At 32.3% G+C, this 16039-nt stretch overlaps 1 protein-coding gene across 3 annotated transcripts; it reads right to left on the bottom strand.

Annotated features, from left to right (window-relative positions):
- Window positions 1–964: 964 nt before the first annotated feature.
- On the bottom strand, window positions 965–9700 carry LOC114375556 (kinesin-like protein KIN-7G). Of its 3 annotated transcripts, none has more exons than XM_028333383.1 (14): window positions 9467–9700; window positions 8156–8568; window positions 7755–7844; window positions 7541–7641; window positions 7345–7458; window positions 7193–7274; window positions 6973–7040; window positions 6812–6877; window positions 6574–6698; window positions 4606–4942; window positions 3236–3340; window positions 2211–3134; window positions 1696–2012; window positions 965–1591 (listed from the first exon to the last, which is right to left on the bottom strand). In XM_028333383.1, the coding sequence occupies exons 2-14, from the start codon at window positions 8364–8366 to the stop codon at window positions 1270–1272; spliced, it is 2862 nt and encodes a 953-aa protein (XP_028189184.1). In that variant the 5' UTR covers window positions 8367–8568; window positions 9467–9700; the 3' UTR covers window positions 965–1269. The 3 variants fall into 3 exon arrangements, with proteins under 3 accessions (XP_028189184.1, XP_028189185.1, XP_028189186.1); XM_028333384.1 differs by lacking the exon at window positions 9467–9700 and adding an exon at window positions 8886–9439; XM_028333385.1 differs by lacking the exons at window positions 8156–8568; window positions 9467–9700 and adding an exon at window positions 8021–8102.
- Between the last annotated feature and the right edge of the window lie 6339 nt (window positions 9701–16039).

Raw genomic sequence — 16039 nt, 5'->3', positions numbered from 1 at the left:
AAATAACGCCTGAGATACTATATTTTATATTTTCTCTCATTTACACTTTGCCATTGCAACAAGGAGGAATGCAATTGAAAAGATAAATTTAAGATGAATTAATGTGAAATTTTAAAGTTGTTTGCATTAATGAAACTATGAAAGAATATAAGAAAATATTTTCACTTGTTTAATTAATTAAAAAATAAAAGAAAAAATAAGATAAAATACGAATTTGACAATTGCACCATCCAATATATATCAGGATAACATTGGAAAATCATATATATATATATATATATATATATATATATATATCAAAATACATGAACTAAAGTGAGTCACATGATAAAAAGTATAAAGAGAACAAACATGAATTAATGATATTTAACAACTTTCATCCTTCCCATTTCCTTCCACCCTAATTTTATTAAAACAAACAAAGTGTTAGAGTTACTTGATCTATTAGTCTTTTGATTAGGTCAATAAAAAAAAAGATATCAAGATTGTTTTGGCTCTACACAATCAAACCAAAGCTTCACATACCAATTTGGGCATTATAGTAACTTCATTTACTTTTGGATACAAAGGCTTCATTAGATTAAAATTAATCCTCAAAATTAAGTGTATTATTTATAATTTAAGAAGTAATTTGATGTATTATTTAAGAATTTTTTTAAAAATAAACCCTAATATCATCTTAGAACATTAATTTAGATTTAATTAACTTAACTCCAAAAATTAACTTGTGGAATCATGATGTGAGGATTACCTCACTTATATACTTTATATTGATATTATCTCTAATGTGAGATATAAGTTTTTTTTTTTTTCAATATCACTAGACAAGAGTATTTATATAAAAAATCTAAAAAAACAGAACAGTTCGGAACACATTTCCACTATCCATCACTCTCATTTTTTTCAAGGCTGATTCTGCTCGTCTAGGTTTTATGATTCCCAAGGTTAACTAAAGAATGGACTGTTACAATAAATCACCCACGTAAAAAATCATATTGCATTTTTTTTCCAGCTAACAATCCGTATTGAACCATTCATGATGTTCTACCTGGACCCAACCTAGGGCAGATGAACAAATCTGCAACCTTAGAATTGCACATTCTTTACAAACCACTTTTCAATCAATAGCAATCAGAGTTAGAAGCATACAACAGAAAGCAATTTGTTTCTAAGATAAGGGGAGAAAAATAATTATCTACATTATATATAGAGCCGGGAAATTTTGACATGGCCATACCAAACTAACTACCTAAAATGTAAAATCCAAAGTCACAAAATGTGCCTCACACTGGCTGTCCAACTAAAAGATTTCCTACTCGTAGGTTGTGGGGTAAAGTTGAGTCCAAACATCTCCTTAAATGCTTGTTCTGGCTCTACTAAACCAACCAGCTTTGCAACAATTGATGCACTGTCTCTAACGTGGTCCATGTCTTTTGTGTCACTCCACAATTGATGGGCCAACTGCAAACTCCTATGCTTTGAACTCAAACGAAGGCCCCATCTCAAGTACAGGTTCTGCCTATCATATTTAGACAGTCTCTTATGCATTTGCTTGCTCAGCATCTGCCTCTCTTTTCTAAGATATCTCATGCTGTTTTCAAGTGAAAGACATTGTACCTTGTAAGTTCTATTATTTTACTAAGTGTAAAATTTCAATTTAAAGATCTGCAAAAGAATTTAATAAAACCTCAATACCTTAACTCAGGTGCGAGGGTTCGTCCATCTTCCACAGTCTGATTGCCTTGGGAAAACGTTTGCTTGAGGTATGATAGTCTTCTCAACTCTACCTCCATATAAATAGAATCTGATGGTTCCCCCTTGAATAGAAGGAAAAAGTAAGTCCTGTGAACCAATGAAACATTACAAGCATCCCAGAATTCAATGATCTCTCTTTGCAGCCTCTGGAATTTTGAAGGCCAGTGTGAGTGTGAGAGACTTTCTCCATCAGTTTGCATGGGGTCCAAGCCAATATCTTTGACATTCTTTGCATAATCCAATCCTGTCCCCGGAACCTGTCATGCAAAATATATTAAACAATCAATGACTGAATTCTCAATATATCTATACCATGAATGGGATAAGAAGAGTTATAAATTAACAGAATCAATAGAGCAATGGTTAAAAGAATTATCAATTGGATCTGTTAACTGATATTTGGCCATCAAGACTGGAATGGGAAATAAGATCAATAATGTACAATAAAAACTTACCTCATGGCCAGCCAGTAAATTCAACCTGTTAATATTTTCTGTTCCCTCTCTTTCCTTGTTAGTGGAGGATTTCACATTCTGTACATCATCAACAGAAGAATTTTGTACAGAATTCCCATGGCCATTACATGAAAGCCTTTCTGCATTGGCATTATAGTTTAGTGCATAAATGTTCTTCGGAAAGCCCTCCGGTCTTCCAGGGAAGGCTTTTTCAATCCCTATTGGAGGAGTGTTCTGAATTACGTCTACATCTTCAAACCAATCTGAAGATAAATTCCTCATGATACTTGCTTTACAACTTCTACTTCGGCTCAACTTCAAAGTTCTAGAACTACTTGTACTGTTTCCTGTCATGCACACAGAAATTTCTTTTGGAGAGGGAAGAACAAAATCTTGGTGCAAATGGTTCAATCTTTTGTCTTCCTTTGACCCAGATGAACTCAAATCTACTACTTTTTCCTTGTCTCTATTATCAACTACAATCAATCCTGAGATAGCTGTGTTTGCACTAGGAGATGATGCATTAGAATCAGTGTATGTATTTGATCTTAAATCTGATGTATTTGAGTGTTTATGTGTGTTTGTGATTACATCTTCCAACTCAATGCATCTAACTTCCTTACAATTGTCCTCTTCATGCTGTTCTTCAATGCGTTTCTGATCCAAATCATTCGGTACAGCATCAGTCCTTTTGACTGGCAACCCTGGGGGAGAATTTCTGACCAGAAGATTCTTTTCAAGGTCAGGGAGTTGGAATAAGTTTTCATCAGAACTAAAACTATGTCCATCTGAATATTGAGATGCATCAAAAGACCTGACACTCTCTTCACCATCAAGACTTAATACATTTGGCTCCTCTCTTTGATTTTCAAAGTTCCATGAATTTCTCATGTGTAAATTTGGATATTGAGGATCCATACTTTGCTGGAGATTAGACAGGAAAATTGGTTAGATGTTTTTTTATAAAAAAGAAAAGGCATATCAGTTACAACTTTCAATGCTTTAAGGCGGGCAAATATACTCACCAGTTCTATTGTAGCCACATCTTCTCCATGCACTCGGAGCATGTCACTTATTCGAGATTGTGCAAGGTCCCGCTGCAAGGTCAGCTCTCTTACCTCTTTCTTTAACTGCATGGAAAGGAACAACGTTCATATTAAGAGAGTTCGTATCCACAAATTACAACCAACAAGAAACACATGCTCATAGGTTGGGAAGTTTCAATTCAATGTCTTCATTCCTTTGAGCTATATATATTGAATGTTCGGTGACTATATATAAAAGGCACATTTGTTGAAGCTGTCACCTCAATATGAAATTAAAAATGAAAAGAAAAGGAAAAAAAATGGTTGAAAAGTAGATGTTTCAGACTTTCAGTAAGCGGTATTAAAATGAGAACTCCCTTGCCTAAGCTTACATTTTCTTCTAGTTGTTGAAGGCCACACCACAGGTGTTGTTGACAACAAAGAAACATTTGAGGTTAAGATAAGATTTTTCTCTTTTCTCCTTAGGATCAGAAGGAGCTAGAAAGTTTAAACCCATTATTTAGTGAAATGAAAGAAATTATCCTAAGTAGACTGTACCATTATGCTTTCCATAAAATGTTTGGTGTGTCCAATAAGCATGTAAAATGGAAGATGGATTCAAATTTTTTCTATATTAGTATCAGGACCTAAGGAAATATATATTTTCTTAAAAAAAAAGCCTATATCTTTTCTAATTCAAGATTCTAGAAAGGGAAATACATATATATGATGGATAACATGAGGGTCCAAGTGAACAAAAGTATGAAAGGAGTGCTGCAAAGTTAAATATCCCATGTTTTATAACTAAAAAGCATTAAATGGTCTATTATAGTATTATTTGTTACTGGAAAGAAGTAAGAATAATTTAATCTTGCAAATTTTCGGCACAAGAAGAAACATTCCCGGAAACATATTAGGTGGAAGCTTCATAATAGAAAAGGACAGTTCAATATAACAAATAAGTATTGGAGTATATAGCAAAGGAGATGCAACAATAGAAAAGGTGTATGCTCAGATGTGGACAGAATAACATTGCAGAATCAGTAACAAACAATTGAATCAACAATCCAGTGACAGTATTGTTGGGAGGATTACCGTCAACTATTCTACTTTTTATTTTATTCCTGTAATTTTGGGATTCCTTGTTATAGGAATGTCCTATTTCTTAGTTCCTTTTTCCTTTTCTTTCTGTATAATGTATCTCTTCTCATATGAAATAATACAGAGATGAAATATTTTTCTTCATACTCTGCTCGTAGTACAAGGAGTTTTCACTATTAGCAATTTTCCTTGAGATGTCAGATACATACTACAATCCTATAGTAAACCATAAAACATAAGGAGTTTTGGTGCAAAATATTTATTATTACCATATCGATCTGACGGTCTTTTTCTCTCAACAATGCTGCAGTCTCAGAAGTAAGGTGGGCTGGCCCTGAATTTCTCAATTCATCTTCCAGTCTAGCCAACTCTTTTTGTAATTGCTTGACTAGTGCTTTATCAGACACCACTACATTGACTTGTGCATTAGTTGACACTTCTTTAGCACAGCTTGCAAATAAGAGTGTGTTTCTGGTTTGTTCAACATGGCTCCGGGCAGGGCTCATGGTGCAGATGATAGCAGTTCTAGCATTGCCTCCTAATGAGGACTGCAATATGCGGGTTAGCTTTGAATCTCTGAAAGGAATATGTCCATTTCTCCCCTTGCTGCAAGCAAAGTTTTTTTTTTTTTTTTTTTAAAGATGAAAGTGAAGAAATATTCAACCCCCCTTTCCAAAATAAAACTATATAAATTATTCCCAATATGTCAAATATTGATTATATTGAATTACGGAGTAAGTTTCTAAAAAAAGAAAACACTAGCCTTGAAAGCATTTGTCTACTTCTAATGTTCCATATTAGTAAAATATATAGTAACAGGGGGTGATTGGCAAATTAAACCGTCCTAAGGAAAATGTAAATGCATGATAAAGTGTGTAGGAGTTTGAGGCTCTATATAGTAGATCATAGTTCCTTCAATGATTTGCCAATACTGGCTATTGCTACCTATTTGCATCAAAAGTGAAAAGGAAAACAAATAATAGAATATAGACCATTTGATAAAAATGTACAAGCCTAAAAGTGAGTAGTGACGGGAGAGGCCAATGAAACAAATGAACTCTATTTGTATCTACTTATTACTTTTGTATTCAACACAGCTATATGTGGTGGGTGCTACTGTTAGAATTAGAAAGATCAGTAACCTTGAAGAGGCAATTGATAAGGGGTTACCAAAAGCCATTACAAGAACAGTAGTCTCATGTAACTAAAGAGAGTCATGAGGTTATAAAAGTGAACAACATTATAACATTATTACATGTGGGCACAGTCTAGGTGGTAAGTATGTAAACTTATGTATGATGCACAAATTATTTTAATCCTTGGATTATTTTTTGATACATCATAGTATCTTGGACTTTTCTCTCGTAATATTCTTCCTCCTCCACACAATATCCTGATTGTGCTAACGTGCGCCCCTGTTCCTGCTACGCCACCAGCTCCTCCTCCTCTTCCTCCTTCTTATCGCGTTTTTCCGGTGCCGACGATGGCGTCGGTTTCGTTGGCCGCGTCCACAACCTCATCGAGCAAGAGTTAGGGCTTCGCCGCTCGCACTCCATGGCGATTCCGTTTCTCTTGTCACGGTCACGGTTCTCTGGCGGTGGCAGTCGCGGCGGAGATAGGCTTTCGGATCTCGACAGCACGAGGGACTCGCCGGCGAGAAAACGACGGAAGCCGTTCGGCGAGGTCGTTCTGGTCAATGTTCCAGTCACAGAAGAGCAGTAGACACGACGGCGTCGGCGCCACGCCGGAGCAGGAGTGGGAGGCGAAGAAGATATTGGCGGAGGAATGAGGCGGCGATGGTGGCATAAATCCGATGATGGCGCGGTCAAGGTCGGTGGTGGTGACGGCGGTGATGGCGGTAACGGTGGTTTCCGCGACGGAGAATTGAGATTGTGGACGAAAGGGAGAGGGTAGTTCTTTCCGAGTCCGACGAAGGCTTTCCCGCAATCCAAGGTCTCTAAATGGGTTCATGAACGTTTTCCTTTGTATAGAGGAAGGATATTGTGTGAGAAGTTCAAGATAGTACGATGTACCAAAAGAGTAATCTGAGGGTTAAAAAAATTTGTATACCATACACAAGTTTACACACTTGACCACCGTAGCATGTGCCTTACATGTGAAACAAACGTTCTGCTTTTGGCTCCTTGGCAAGAGAAATTTTTTTTTGAGTGAATATGTAGTCATGTTCTGCAATTAGGGATGTCACAAATATTGAAACACAATCTTCATAAGCTAACCTGAGTTTGCGGATAACAGTTCCTAGAGTTAGTAAGCTACGATTTATGTGGCAACCCTCTTTCAATCTCGTGCCAGCTGAATGGGTTTGGGATGCTCGCTCGCTACCAGCAAGATCAACAAAATTCTGTACCCAGAAAAAGAAGAAGAAAAAAATTATTTGAATTGCTATAGATGTTCTTTAACACAAGAAGCTGATTCTTGGAATATTTTCCTATAAACTAAGGGAATCAATCATACCACTGAAGCAGAAAGAGAGCTAGACTTGTCATTTCCAAGGAATTCACGTGCAGAACTTTCAATTGTCTGAGGAAGCACATTGTAGGAAATGTAAGAGAAGAAATGCCATCAAAAGTTCATAAAGTTGGTATCCCTATAAAAGAAATAACAACATAAAATACCAGTCTTAGAATTTGATGAGATCTGGAGCTTGCTTCATTCAGTGCTGTCTCCCCTATCTGCCTTTGAGCTGCAAAAATGCAATCAATTGAACGATAAGCACTAAGCAGTTAGCTCTAGCTGGACAAATTTTTTTAAAGAGGAAAATATAACAAAAAGATATATGTTCAGTCTAGGCAACTCTATTGAAACAAGAACCATCCAAACCCTCCTTACCCTTACCTTCACAGAAAGAAATAAGTTCTGTAAAATGGTTCCAATCTCCTAAAGTTTCCTCAGTCAGTCTCTCAACAACTGTCCCTCTCTGTTAAATTAACAAACTGTAAGTAAAATGCACAAATACTAGTTCTGTAGAAAATGATGAAGATGCATACCTCTGGATCATCGAGAAGTCTGAGAGGGGTACAGTCTGGACTAAGGAGGTCCCTTACAGATTCATTATAAATCTCAATTGCCGAAAACTTCAACATGAATTCTCTTTCCGTGTGCTATAAAGAGGTATAACCAAATCAAAAAAATGGTTTTTGAGAAAGACAAGGTAATGCATTGACATGTTCATATTTCATCTACCTTTTCAATGTAGTTAAAAATGTCTGCCACTGTGTATTCAGTTATGCCACTCATGGTGTATGTCTTCCCACTACTTGTTTGTCCATATGCAAAAATGCTTGCTGATCAATTAGACACCAGGGGGAGAGATCAAAAGAAGACGTTAACACAGAAGTTCCGTGGATTTTGATGATGCTGATGAAGGAGGAAAAGCATAGAAAGGGAAGAAACTCACAGTTGATGCCACCGACAACTGAAAGAGCAACTTCCTTAGCTGCTTTTTCATACACCTGCCTTGTAGAAGAATCTGTTCGAAACACACTGTCTATAGCCAAAAGGAAAGCAAGGCAAATCAGAAGAGGAAAGCAATTAAAGCCAATTATGATCTTGGAATAATAATAATAATAATAATAAGTTCATTAACAAAACCAATGGACCAACTTCATGAGTATATATGACCAGATTTGCAACATACAACAGAAACATTTGGTAAATTCCCACCTTAGACTCCAAGTGTACATTAGTTCTTTCCTTACAAAAAAGAATCGCTACAAATATAGACACATTCAGGGGATACATTATAGGAAGTAAATTAAATCAAATATGATGGAAGGAACTAAGGAAGTGTGTTCATACCAAAGGAATATGCTGTTGGGTAGAGTGACCTGTCAGTAGCTGAAAGGTTGCTCCTGTATATGATGGTGGTGTCATTGATGCATTCCCAATCTGAAACATCATTTCTTGCAAGCTCCTTTTCATTAAGGGGACGAAGACGAACCGAAACAAGAATCCTCTCATCATGGTCTGTAGGCTCTTGAATTGCCTCTTCCCCTCCAACAGAATCCATTTCTCACTCACTCCTCAAAAACTAGCCTTAAACTCCAATTCCAAAGATGAGAATGATATCAAATGTCATTGAATTCAGAGCATTCCAAATACCACTTTGGTATTCACTATCAGTTAATTATCACTGCTTGTGTTGCATTGTTGAGATGGTACGAAACACAAGGACCACTCAAGGTTTCAGCCTTCATTCCTCCAATCATTGTCTGCCGCAAGAAACTAATCACAGATTACCGTTCCATTCAGCAGAAACAATAAAGATAAATATTGTTTAGTACTAATTTTTTATTATAGTCAGAGACGTCAGAGGGAGGAAAAAAATATATTAAATAGTGATTGACTAATATCATAAGGTCCTATAATTATGAGAACAAATTATGCGGTGGTTTTCTGTATTCTTGTGGAAAGCTTGGAGTTTTGTGAAATGGTCCCCATCCCAAGAAACAGACTGTCAAATTCTTCATCACATGGAATGTAGAAAAAAGTTTAGAAATAAGAACTTTGCAAAAGGAAATTTATTTACCAAAGGTGATAAGGACATGGGGTGGTCGATTTCTCAAGGAAAATTCTTCATCCAACTTTTTGTGCAGTGGAATTCAGAGAGAGAAGGTTTGAAAATGGAAGTGGAAATAATGAAAGGATGTAATTGTCTCACTAAAAATCCTGTCTATTTTTCTTTTTTGGCTGTTTTTTCCATTTCTTCTAAATTTAGTCTGTACATGATCCAAATAGAACACTGAAGAAAATGCTACAAACAGGATATGAACAAAAAACAAAAAAAGAATCCCAAAAATCTGCAAAATATCAGATTGAAGCTAGATTCTGAAAGGATTGCTACTCTGACAGAAAAAAATGATGTCACGTAGAAAATATCAACTGCAAGTGAATCTCATATTTTCAGCATAAACGAAAACTCCATTTCTGATTCTAGTCTTCACCACCACAAACACGGCCACAAGGAAGAATTCAGTGAATTTTGGTCCTCCATTCCGTTCATTGGTGTGGAGAACACAATGTGGAAGTTAAATCTTCAAAGTCAACACAAATGAAAACAAAAAAAATGAAGAAAAGAGCACGCCATAGAAAATGTGAATATTCCTTCACCTCATGCAAATGTGTTTCTCAAGTGGAAAAGATGAACATTGTGGTGCAAATGCAGGGAACAACTCTAATGAGAGCTTAAAAAGTTAAAAGTAAAGAGAGAAAGCAGAAATAGCATTTTCTCTCCCTTTTTCCTTTCTTTTTCTAAAGGGAGTGTGCATCTGTGGATATTTCAGTGTTGCTGTGACTAGGCTTTTGAAATTGAGAGCAGAGGTTATGGTGTCTCCCTCTTAATTTATTTGTTGCATTGCATTATATAACACATTAACTCTACACAGACAGCATCATGTTGAAGTTAGACTATGATAATCACTAGGCCTCAAATTACCAATCTACCCACAACCCTGCATTTAATTTTCACTGCATGTATAATGCGTCCAGAGTTTATAATTGATAAAGTAATAAAAGTGTCCATAATTTTGAGCAGGGAGCAGCAGTGAAAAGAAAAGTAGGATTTGAATCATGTAATGCCATAGCTAGCCCATAAGTTGGGTAAAGCACGTGGTGGCTTCACCCCACTTTTCCACATCTTACAAGTGTTATAATTACTTTCAAGTTTCAATGGCCTCACTATGGTCACTAGTTTCAGTACTTTGGACATGGAGAATAAAGCTTTTTAAGATTCTTGCATCTAACAATCTGATTGATTATGATGATAGGAGAATTTATTTATTTTAATTTTAAATTTATTGAAAATTAGAAACCAAAATTTATGGATTTATTGAGCTTAGTGTATGATTATATATATCAAAACTAACAAACTTTTATGATAATAGAGGATAGGTGGATATTACTGTGGGGTGGTGATCAATGTTGTTGGTTAGTGGTTATGAGAGATTCCTGTACTTTTATCTAATTTAATTAATTAGAATGTGTAAGATTTCTCCTTGTGGTTGAACACACCTTTGTTTGAGTATTACGTTCTCACAATTATTCCCAAAGGTGAGGCAATGGAAAAGGATTATTGGGGGTCCTTTTGACCAAAACAAGTAACTTCAACAAACCATGTGCACGTTGTGAAGGACGTGGAGTTGGAGAGAGAAATCTCATTCACTAGGGTCTCCATTGTTCTATGGGTGTGGTACTATGAATGAATGTTACATAATCAACTACAATGTACAATACAAAACTATGATTTATGCATTTGGACTTTTGTGTGCTCAAACAGCACGCCTACACGTGCTCTTCCTTCTTTAACTTCTTAGTCCTTCTCTCTGCATTTTTTCTTCCCTATTCAATTGATTAGATTAATAGCCGACAGAGAATTTTAAAACATATAAATAGATACTAAAAGGTTAAAAGCAACTAACAAATGTCCATGCCTTGCATGTATAGGAAATTCTATTATATATGTATTTAAAGATTAAATTGCTTTGAGTTAACTGGATTTGATAGAGTTAGACTCGTGATTTACATATATTATCGCATATGATTACAAAAGAGTTTTAATTTTCTTCCGAAGATCTATTCTATTTACAGGTGAGTTGTCTCCTCCTCTTAATAAGGTTTTTTTCTTAGGCACAGGTGTGACCCGTGATAATGAAATATACAATTTTTTTTCTTAAATAGTTTTCTGGAAATAGATGCGTGGCTCGTATAGTATGGTAATGTCTCCAGCTGTTTAGAATACAAACGACTTTTCATTTATGTGTGAAAGTATATATATTTTTATTTAAAATTTATATACATTGTTTAATAAACATGACTTGACAGTTCCCTGGCTTTGTAAATAAAAATTATAAGAATTTAAATTAATTAAAAAACATATAACTATAATTACCTAAACATGGATGCCACAGGTCTGTTACTAGTTAGAAGTTTGTTTATAAAATAAAAAATTATATAATAATAAAATGTAAGTTTTTAAATTTCAATTAATTCACTAATTATTTTTACTAAATTAAACTATAATAGACCACAGTTACTAAAAAAATATACTTTATTCTCATTATACATATAGTATATATTAGTAATTTACTGGCATTCGCAATTGAAAAGTTCTAACATATTTTTTGATGTAAAAGACGCGGCATTCTCAATAATAATAAAATTAGGAATGTCATAAGCAAATTAAAAATTTATTTTTCTTATGATGATAGTGTAAAAATCATTTAGACCATTAAGATGATTTTTAATTAGTTAATAGTGTAAAAATCTTTAATTATGCTAACATAATACCAAAATTAAACTCTAAATCAAGCATTGCCTTTCATCTTAAAAGAATTGTATTCAACATAATTAATTCAGACTTTGCCTTCTGTATAAACATGCATGAAACCATATATATATATATATAGCACCATAACTACATAATTTGCAGAAAATTCGTGAATGTATTTCCAAAGCCACAAATAATCTGCATGATTATATATATTTATTATGTATATATGGTCCACGAATTGAAATCTAACCTAGATTGTATGAACATTGTCAATCATAGACTGTACCTATCTATATTATAAAAGTCTAAATTTGAAAGGTCTGTAATCTATTACAGACCACATGTCCAAGGGAGGAAATTAATTGTTGAAACAATTGGATACAACACGCTTGAGGCTATACCAATTTGCATATATTGTTATGAAATTAAATGAAACCAAAAACTCTTCGGACGCTCATGTTCCACATATCCCAAAGAACATCACCCCTATGTGGCCCGTAGATACGTACCGGACACTGCCCAAACAGGTTATTTTTTAATATGTTATCTTAGTCCTTCTATAAAAAAACAAAAAATATCAATTTATAAAATTTTACAATATTAAATATTTTAGTTTAAAAGATTTTATTTTTAATATTTTAACATATATATATCCCCAGACAGGCAGACACGTTAACATTCTTAACTTGCTAGATATGTGAGAATTAACGCCCATTGTTCAAAAGGTAAGGAACGTGATTTTTTAAATAAGGTTTAGAATTTAATTTTTGTGAGGAGGATTTTTCTTATAAAAAAACATCTTTTAATAAGAGTCCATTAAAAGTACTCACAATTAATATTTGTATATTTTCAATATATTTTTTTATATAAAAATATACTTGTAAAAGATCTTAAAAACTAAGTTTTAAAATTACTTACACAAACATAAAACTTCAATTTAGAAAACAGTATATATATCTAAGCGGAAAGTACGTCTCCCACTATCTTACTTCTTTGAACAGAAATAAAATAAATTAAAATAAGCCAATCCACTACACTAGTTAAAAAAAAAGGAGCAAGTATAACTATTTTAAGTCATTCATAATCAAAAACAAATTTTAGTTGCAATAATGAACATATGATTGTCGTAAATAGGTGCTAGCTAAGGTGCAATAGCTAGGTGAGTAATGTTCTCAATTAAACATGTCCAAGTTTGATTGCCAACAGACAAATGAATTCAAATAGCTTAAGTTGTTAATTAAATGGGCTAATTAACAGTGATTCATAGCCTAATATTGCGATTCCACGCGTGGATTAGGTCTGGCGAACCTCAAATCACAATCGCATGCAACATTTGGACTTTACTTAATTGCATACTAGCCAGCTGGGAGTTCTTCTAGCCAATAAATTATCAATATTAGAAACTTGTTATTAAATCATATCATAATACATACATACAAATATAGGAGAGTCTTGTTCTTTTATTTTATGTTTTATGCAAATCACGTCATTCTCATACATCACTCTACGAGTGAAGGCAATTTATTATTGAAATTGGGTTTTAATTTTCTTTCTAGTATGTAAATTTATTTTAAAGTTTGGCTCAAGTGTATAAAAAATTATTGAGTGGGGATCAATTATATGTGTAACTTAAACTAATTATTACATCATTAATAATTTTATATAAAATATATTTTTTAACAATCCAACTATGAAATTATAATTAAATATTATGTTGATTGTTTGTATAAAAATTTGTAAGATTTGAAAAAAATAATCAAATAATTCATTTTTTTATGTTTTAAAAGTATATATTATATCGATTTTAGTCGTTAGAAATGATATTAAGTAATTTTGGGTTAATGTAAATTTTTTACCAAAGAAACTTTTAATATAATAGCTAGTTTGAAAAAAATATCCAATTAAAAGTTATTAAAATAGTGCAATAATTAATATAAATTTATAATAGTGTAATTTTATATATATATAAGAAAATATCAAATTATATCGATATAATTTTGATAATTACTACATCATTTTATAATTTTTAATTGGATAATATTTTTTTAAAACTGGCTGTTGGATTAAAAGTTCTTTTCACATGAATCATATATGCAAATTTCATATTAATCAAAAATCATTTGATACATCTTTTATATAAATTAAAATCAATGTAATATAAACATTTCAAAATATATTAAAACATAAATCATTTAATTATCTTCTTGTTGTTGTTCAATTTTGATAAAATTTGATACAAACAATCTTGATAATACATAGATATAATTCAATAAAAAAATCATTCTACATCAAGTTAAAAAATAGTATAATAATTGTCAAAATTATACTGATATAATTTGATCCCTTATGTGAAAATGATGAATTTCGCTTTCATTGTATATAATTTATAATTAATCACCTATGTAGAAATTAGTAAGAATTATTTAAATTTGAAAAAAAAGTTTTTTTTGAAAATAATTTATTTGGTCAAAAGGGTCCTTCCAATATTTTGTTCCTAATATTGGTAATAGTTTTAAATATTTTTCAATCTTTTTTGAGTTAAAAATAGAGAAAAAAGAAAGACTCATTACATAAAAAAATGCAAATTTCCTAGTTAGAAATTTGAGTATAGGAGTTAAATGTATCAATTTATTTAGTTCAGTTTAATTATAAGTATCTAAATAAAAAACTAAACCGAATTAAATAAAGATACGCATTTTTTATTTTTAATTAATATTTTGTTCAATTTTTTCAGATTATTTAAACAAATTGAAATTCTTTGAATCAATTCTTAAAAGCCCCTAACAACGTGTATGTAACTAAAAACTATCAACCAATAATTATTAGCACAATCCTAATCTATCATTGAGTATGACGTAAATATTATTTTATATATACTCAAATACTTTCCGATAAAAATTAATTATGACTTTCAATCAATATTACTGGTTGAAGAGTGCAAAACTGCAAACAAAGAAAGTGCTGAGCACTAAACACATTTGCCGCGTTGAGTTGACAAAATAGCATTATCCAACGAATTGGAAAATTTCACCAAAACATATAGTATTGAGGATAGCTAATTAGACACGATGGGAACGAGCCCACGAAATTCTATTCTATTCTATTTTTTTATATATATACTTTTCTATTCTATTATTTTAAATTTTGAAGGAATATAGTTTTGCAACATATGCTTTGCCAGAGGTTGAGTTGACAAAATGTCATCCCATCAATCAGGAGCCCAGCCTGCCCTCTCTACCATTTAATGGAAAGCTTAATGTGTGAGTTCCCTTCTCTATAGTACTAACATCATACCATAAAATCATATATTTTATGAAGTCGAATTCAAATACTTTTATTATATTTAAGTGATTAATTAAATTTCAAAATAATTAAATGTGATATAATTGTTTTTGTGACTATTTGTTTATGTAAACCAATAAATAATTTATTTCACTAAATATTATACAATTTCATTAAAGAGTAATCGTATTGTGAAACTTTTGTTTTTAATAATAGTAAGATTTAAGGGTTTAATTATCAAGTATTAGAATAATTTTATAATGTAATTTAATCATAAATTATTGTTAATATGATATTTATGATAATTATTATAAAAATCAATAAATTTATCATATATGATATGTTATAATTGAATGATAATATAAAAAAACTCTTTACACCCAACATAACTTATTTTACTCTAAGATTTAAACTTAAAACTTTATAAAAATTATTATTTTCTTTTGATCTGAAAAGGTTAGGTAGGTACTTGGCACAGATAGGATTTTAAATATAAGTGTTATATTTTGGGCTCACAAATTAATAGTCCAAGATATTAAATATTAGATTGATTGAATAAAGCCCTGCGACATGTGTTGAGACCATGAATGAGACTACACATGTTCAGCCCCATTATATTGCTTGTTTGGACCACGAGAAAGCCCTTTTGTATCACACTATGATGGGTTTTCCATTAAGCCCTGCTGCTGTCCTACCTTCCCATACATGCGCAGTTGCGCACTGGCCAAAAAAATTGGATACAGGGGATAATGAAAACAACTATTTTAAAAAAAATATTTCTGTTATTTTTATATTTTACTTATTTATAAAATAAAAATAATATTTATCTTATAATTCAACTTTGGATTAGTCACATCCATGTACTCCATAAAAAAATTCTAAATGTTGAATTAGGAAAAAAAAGTATACAATAAAAGTAAGGCATCTTTTGCTATTTCCTTTAATTTTGGAAGAACCGAAGAAATGATTTAAAATGTGTATATGAATAATAATAAAAAAACTCTACTCACACAAAAACTCTACTCCATTAAAGTTGTCCAACAAATATCGTGAGAAACTAATCTTGAAAGAAAAAAAAAAGTCCGCTTAGGCCAAACAAACAGTGCGGATGTCTCCATACAAGTGATATGGAG

This window comes from Glycine soja, chromosome 11 (genome assembly GCF_004193775.1).
Source record: "Glycine soja cultivar W05 chromosome 11, ASM419377v2, whole genome shotgun sequence".
NCBI classification, from domain to species: Eukaryota; Viridiplantae; Streptophyta; class Magnoliopsida; order Fabales; family Fabaceae; genus Glycine; species Glycine soja.
The sequence above is the reverse complement of the archived record's forward strand: the minus strand, read 5'-3'. Positions and strand labels throughout refer to the sequence as shown.